This window comes from Phoxinus phoxinus (genome assembly GCF_949152265.1).
Source record: "Phoxinus phoxinus genome assembly, chromosome: 3".
Lineage (NCBI taxonomy): Eukaryota > Metazoa > Chordata > Actinopteri > Cypriniformes > Leuciscidae > Phoxinus > Phoxinus phoxinus.
In genome coordinates, this window is record NC_136878.1 from 31927662 (window position 1) to 31935006 (window position 7345).

General features: G+C 35.8%; 1 protein-coding gene across 1 annotated transcript in view; it reads left to right on the forward strand.

The window, feature by feature from the left end:
* setbp1 (SET binding protein 1) overlaps positions 1 to 5150 on the forward strand; it is a 67732-nt gene extending 62582 nt beyond the window's left edge. The window contains exon 4 of the mRNA XM_079608163.1: positions 1473 to 5150. Within this exon, the coding sequence (XP_079464289.1) occupies positions 1473 to 1981 (509 nt within the window). The 3' untranslated portion in view covers positions 1982 to 5150. The remainder of the gene's footprint in view (positions 1 to 1472) is intronic.
* Positions 5151 to 7345: the final 2195 nt, after the last annotated feature.

The window sequence follows — 7345 nt, forward strand, 5'->3', positions numbered from 1 at the left end:
CATAGAGCGCCCTGATCTCAAACATCTTCCACAATTATAGCTCTTGTTTGTTTTCATGGAAACCTACCAGATGGAGTGGCAATCAACAAGAAAAGAGAAAAAGAGACCTCTCCAGAGATATGAAAAGAGTGCAGGAGAGATCTTAGATGTGGAACACACATTTTAGGCAGCTTTAGGCTGTCTGAACTCATTTCAAACAAGGCTGCCAGAAACCCAGCATTTCCTCTGGTCTGGGCTTCCTTCCAAAGCTCCAACGTGAAGTGTAGAGGCAGTAAATTAATCACAAATGTATCTGAGGCCTCGTAGTTTATTACTCACATTTACAGACGCATCTATTCATTGTGAATGTGAACACTGGCAATATTCATTGATTGACTGATAAGTGGGAGGTTCCTGATGTTTCCTTGTTATGTGCATGGGTGCAGTTATCCACATGTCAAGTGTTAAGTGAGCTGTTGCTTCACAGTCCTCTCCTCTCATGGGGCATTGTTCACGTGTTCGCTTATTAACGCTTCACTCTGTTAGACTGACAGCTGATAATGATAAACCGCATGACTCAATAAGCTTGGCTGTATCAATTGCTATCAGATCTGTATATGCAGGAATATTTATACACCAGCTAATACAAATTAGAATGTTGACACATTGGGTTGTCACATCATTAAGCACAGAAGAAAGTTTATCTCTCTCAGTCTGGCTGCATACGTCATGACTCACTCAGGGGTCTTAAGTTTACTTTATAAATATCACTGCTTCAGCTAGCGAGATGATGTACAATTCAATTATATTATAACAAACGACTGGTCAAATGTTTACCAGACTGGCCTAGCACATTTTTCACAATCAGTGTCTCATAGCTATGGATGGGAACCATAAAGAATGTAATCATTCCAGTTCTGATCCCTCTTATTGATTCCAGTTCCTTGATAGTTCCATTAATGATTCTTTTAGTACTTTTAGGGACTAAATATTTAGATTAAATAAATGCAATTCTATTGCCAAATGATGAGAAAATTTCAATAATAAATAATTTTAAAACCATTCGTGCAAAAGGTCTTTCAATTATATTTTTAATGTCTTTTTAAAAAGACAGGTGGTGTAAATGCAAACCCATAATTGGCCTTAACTATATATTAAATCAAATACTATCATATGGTATCGTATATAAAAAAATACTGGCAAAACATGGTGTATCTTTAACTACACATTGTCAAATGAAAAAACAATCTGTACTTCTCTAATTAAAATCAAACTGGTTGTGCTGTATATTTTTAGTTGATTCAGTAGCGGTGTTGCTGTGCAACTGAGTAAGGTAGTGCAGGAAACTCGGTCATAGTATTTTAGTACTCGTTCCAGAAGCGAGAACCGCTAACAAACGTCATTTAATTCTGATATTTTTGGAACTGGTTGTGAATAAGCTGTTGCTTGTCATTTTCATTGATTTGTTTTGTTTCTTGTCCTTTCATCTCCAGACCATAGTTCATACAAGAGGAGGTACAAGGGCAACGAAGTGGAAGATATCCAGTGCGACATGCGAAAAATGTGTGCCTTCTCCAAGATCCTCACCACCAAGAAAAACCTGGATCACGTCAACAAGATTCTAAAAGTCAAGAGACTTCAGAGGCAGGCCAAGACGGGGAACAACATGGTGAAGAGACGCCGAGGGAGGCCAAGGAAGCAGCCGCTTTCTCTCGAGGAGGGATTGCTGGGTCAGATGCCAGTACTTGAAAAGTGTGTGGACCTTCCTGGGAAGAGGAACCTTCACACCGGTCTGGTGCCTGCTCAGCTTGAGTTCTCCAATCATGACTCCATCACAGACGCCATCGAGTCAGTGGTACACATGGCCAGATCCCAAACCAACCCGCACTCCATGCAGGGAGGCAAGCACTGGCACAAAGTTCAGCCGGAGCTCCAAATGGAGCGTCCAAACCGCAGAGGAAGAGGGTATAGGAAAGAAGCAGCTACTCTCACCTCTCATTAGCGAGGTTATGACAGTGCACTGTGAGTTAGCCTTGTGCTTGGGTCTTTGTATCGTTTCTTCGGTTTGTTTTGATCTGAATTCTACTGACACATTTTAATGGGCATTCGCTGAGAATTTGGACCATGGTTGTGGTCTAAAGAGCTCCGCTTTCAGTATGTACAATTCTATCACGTACTTTATTATTGGTCTCAAGGAGACAAACTGAACTTTTACTCTCCCAAAGCCCATAACCATGAGGATGTTGAAAATATGGCTTTAGCCATAATCTACCAGCACATGTAAATGAACTTAAATGACAGTACTGTGCACTTTTTCCTTTCTTGTTTTTTATTTCGCTCAAGCACAAAGCACAGATCTTCTGGCAGAGGTTGATTTCACTGGTAACTCACCGCTAACACACGCTTACATACGCTTGCCTGCGCTCAGGTGTGTTTCAGGCATGAACTAATGGCAATACTTTCGGATGAAACCCTTTTCAGTGATGTTTTGATGGCTATCGTTTCACTGTACATAGCATCATATTCTACTAACATTTCAAATTCAAAGTATTTTAGATCTACCTATACTGTCAGCATATCAAATCAAAAACCATATAAAGTTTGAAATGTTTTTGTTCCGTTTTTTTAACCAAATAGAAGTAGAAAGCTTGTTCAAATGGAGAAACATATTTAGTCGTGTAATCTTAACGAAGTGGAATCACTGCAGATCGAAGGCTTGTTGACGACACAGGACATCAAAACGCATCCCAGTAGTTCACAACAGGCTCGATGGAAAAATGCTACGGTTGCATTTAAAACCAACAAAGCACTTATTTCTTTTCTTTCTGTTTTGTAGAACAAGTGTGAGTGGGCTGAAGTTTTAGTGTCAGTGTTGGTTTTTCGCTTTAAATAATAGTGAGCACCTGGGTGATATTTTCATGATCTGACTGGAAAACAAGTTCTTATTCGAATGGCCTTCTCCAGAGACTCTTTTGAGAATGTGCCTGCTCTTGTCAACTAAACAATAGTAGGTCTATATACCTGTCAGTATTAGATATCTCCATGACCAAAGTTTCAGTGTAGTTGTGCATCATAGGATAGATTGGTTTCAGTTTAGCTGCTTGTGTATATTCCTCTGAATGGTGTGGTGGTGGTGTGCTTATTTTTCGATTAGTCTGTCATTTGGATTGGAAAAATACAAAACAGAATGTACACTGAAGACTATACAGGTGATCGTCTTGAACATAGGACATCACAAATTAATCAAATATATGTCCTACGCGGTTTTAGAAACAAGTTACACTGATATACGTAAGCGACAGAATAGATTTGAATGTGGTCCTAATTTGAATAGCTTTCCATTTGTTATTGATTTCTTAGTTTTTACATATATGTGCCTTATGTTTGTCTATAAATCCATAACATGTTCAGGTACTGGGATCAATTAATGGCAAGATATCAGTCTAGAATGTACATAATAGATTTTGCTGCCCTGGTTGTAATGTGTTCATTTTCACAGGTCTTGGTACAGTTAAATAGGCTTCATTCTGTCTATATACATACATTTATATACATATATACAGTTCAGTGACCAGGCAGCACATCTAGTACACCTAAAGACACTCAAAACATCTCTATAACCAAACCCACGCAGGGTTTTTTTTTTTTTTTTGAATGAACACATGCTTATTTACTATGCATCAGGTTATTGCTGTGAATCCACTGACATAACTTTTAGCATTTAATCTTTTGTAAGCTTTCTGTTTAATGAAGTGGTCTTACTGAAAAATTTGAAATCTGAACCGTTCAAAAGAATAGTGCTAAAACTGACTATCATTTCTTTTGCAATTCTAGTCATTGTCTAGAGGAGGAAAATCAGCCTCTAAGCAGTGCGGCCTTAATCAAAAAATTAAATTCAACAAATTGTCCCCTGTAAATAGTCTACCTTCTGTAGGTTGCTGTATAGCTGCGTGAATCATGCCTAAGAATCATGTCAATATGTTGCACTCACAGTTGTCCAAAGCAGGACACATGTAGTGGCTTAACATGCCATGTGGTGTTATGAACCATTCTGTCCTCGTGATAACTTGCAGTGCATTAAAGCTCAAAGAAATAATATATGCCGGCAGCTATTTGCCTCAGCCAGTTGTACTGGACCTTTTGTAGGATGTGTCCATTTGCGCTGGTTCCGCTAAACACCTTGCGAACATTGCCAAAAATGTTGACCATTTATTAGTGCTTTAAGCACCGAAAGCTATGTTTTAAAACGAAATGTACACCGTAGCAGTTTTCTGAAACATTATAGATGATTATAATAGGTTAATCAAACGTGGCTTTGGTAACAAGGCCTGGCAGCTCAAATATGCTCGGCTTCGGTTTTAAAATGCCAGATATATTTTCTCCACCAGCTGATAATTGGTGCCTTGTGAAGTTAAGTGTATTTTTTTATGTTCCTGCTCCTAAACGTCAATAGCGACTTTGTGTCGAGTAAATGTTTCCGAGGTCACCGAGAGAATGTCATCCACTCAAATGTACTATTGTATTTTTAGTTTGTATTGCTATTAATGAAGTTATAATACAAAATGAAGTGTTAATCGAAAGTAATATTCCTAACGAGGACACAACAGAAGCTCTTATCGCTCTCTACATTTGAATTCATACATATGGCGTTATGACCATTTTGATAATTTGATTTCTCTCTCTGCATGCTCTATTTCATTGTATGCATATACATTTGAAAAAGTCAAGAAGATGATCTTATACATTGTTTGATATGTTTTTTTGTAATGGATTTTAAATTCATAAAGCATTTTGTACATTGTATGGATATTAAAAACAGCAAATAATGGACGTATATAGAGAAGAATAAATACTGATATACACAAACATATGCATTGTACATAGAATGTATGTATACACATTCATGTTGTGTGTAACTGTGTATACAGACATGTTTATAAATACAAGTACTACCCTGTACATATGTACATACATATAAGCTTGCATGTGTTTGGTCATGTTTGCCGTTCATGATCTTGTAGTTTTATTTTTTTATTTCTTTTTCTTACTGTAAAGCTCATTTTGTGCAGCCATCTCCGGTGAGCAGTATTGAGCACTTAAAATACAGTTGATCTTGTTCATGTCATTCATTGTGCAAAAAAAATAAAATAAATGAATTTATCGAGAGCTCACTTCCGTTTCTTTGCCTTTTTTTTTTTTTTTTTGCATAGTTCTTGACATTCTAGCCATGACCGTTTATATTTATTAAGGAATATTTTGCACCTTCAAACAGAATGAACACTCATGTAAAAAGTTCAAAACCATTGTAAAAAGTTTGGTGTTTAAAAAAATAAATAAAAATTATAATACTTATATTCAACAAGGATGCAATACATTGATTAAAAGTGACAGTAAAGACTTTTACATTGTTAAAAAAATATATCTATTTCAATTAAATGCTGTTCTTTTTAACTTTCTATCCATAATAATATTAATAATAATAAATATTTCTTGAGCAGCAAATCAGCATATTAGAGTTATTTCTGAAGGATCATGTGACACTGAAGACTGGAGTAATGATGCTGAAAATTCAGCTTTACCATCACATGAATAAATTACATTTTAATATATTTTACTGTATGTTTTTGAGTGAAATTTGTGTGATTTATACATTGTCCTGCTAACATTTTTCCTAATGAGGCACTCTCAATCCTTGATTCAAACCATGTTCTAATTGTAGGATATTGTATATCTTTCCAGAATCAAAGTGTCTTGTCGTGCTGCTGAGGCTTCCAGTAACCTACAGTAAACCAGGAAGAAGTCCTGTTATTAACCTGAAGAATCTTTTATTTCCTAAAAGACACACACCCTTGGTGAATGTAGGAGGTCTCTCACAAAGACATTTCAACACAATTTCCCAAAAGGAACAAACCTTTGTTAATTCCCAGAGCATGGATATATGTGTCAGATTCCTGTTTACACTTCCAGCATTTCTTATTGTTAAAAAAAAAAAAATCGTTTTATGAAGCTTTACTGGTGTATAGTAATACTGATGTAAAACCTTATACTGGATCAGTTTACCTCTTGCTTCCTTCATATTCCTCAAATTGTGTGACCGAACTCTACACATTTGTCACTATTAAGATCTATTTGCCAAATCAGTCTCAGATTCGTTCCTGTTCTAAATCCTTATATACACCTTTGATAAAAAAAAAAAAAAAGAGATTCCTTCTGAGGAGGCCTTGGAAATTTGTAAAACTCTACAAAAACATTGTTTCTTTGTCCAATGTGAACTGATACCTCCCCCAAAAAAATCTAAACCGTAAATATTTCTGAAAAACCATGAGCCAGGTGATTTTCCAAATTTCAAATACACAATATCAGCTCTGACTTCTTGAGTTATTGGTGCATCCAATACATTTATTTCACTAGAGGATAAAATGGGTAATATAATACTAAACAAAAAGCATTTCAACTCATCAACTATAACTAGATTATGATGTAGCATATAATTTGGAATAAAACTGATTAAATACCCTTTTAATTTCTTTGTCAGGGGTAAGCTCCTTATTTCCCTCCCTAATTGCAGGTATGACATCACATGTATTATGTTGCTTTGTCTGTATTCTTATGCCTTTTCCAAGTAACCAGTTTGCTTTTCTAGATGTCTGACTCGAGTTGAAAATTAAAGGACTGAGTCAGGGCGATTGCATGACGCTGCGCAAGCACAGAAAAAATATAACGTGGTGATCTCGCATAATTTTATTAAACGTTGCACTCAACTTTATTTTTAAAAAATTGATTCCAATAATATTTCAAGCAATTCAAAACCACCATGGTGATCTGAAGATGAAATAATCCATTATTTAATGTTTTATTATTTATTGAAATAATCTATTGTTTAATAATCCACTTTAATATATCCGCCAAATATTCTTATCTAGCCGATGACGATAACATTATAAACATATATCGGCCAATACCGATATGGTTCCCTAAAAATAAATCTCCCAAGATCGTTCCTTTTTGGATATAAACACTTTGAAATTGACTATTTATAAAAGGAAATTTGATATATGCATAATAATTGACCATCACAGCCTTGAACTTCATTCACCACTTTAAAAAAGGAAAGCCATGGAAGCTAACCTGTTCAATATAATTAAATTGACAATCTAGAGAGAATAATGGTCAGAACAGCATGCCTCTTTATACAAAATAATGTTTTCAATTGTAGCTTAATGCTGTCAATAGAATAAAATGATTATTAATGATTAATGGCATGTTTTGTAATTAACGTGATGTACAAATGTTTATTTGCATAGGCTATACATGCAGTCGTATGCGTCATCCCCCTGTTCTTCAGCTCTTCACCGTGCTGCTAGAA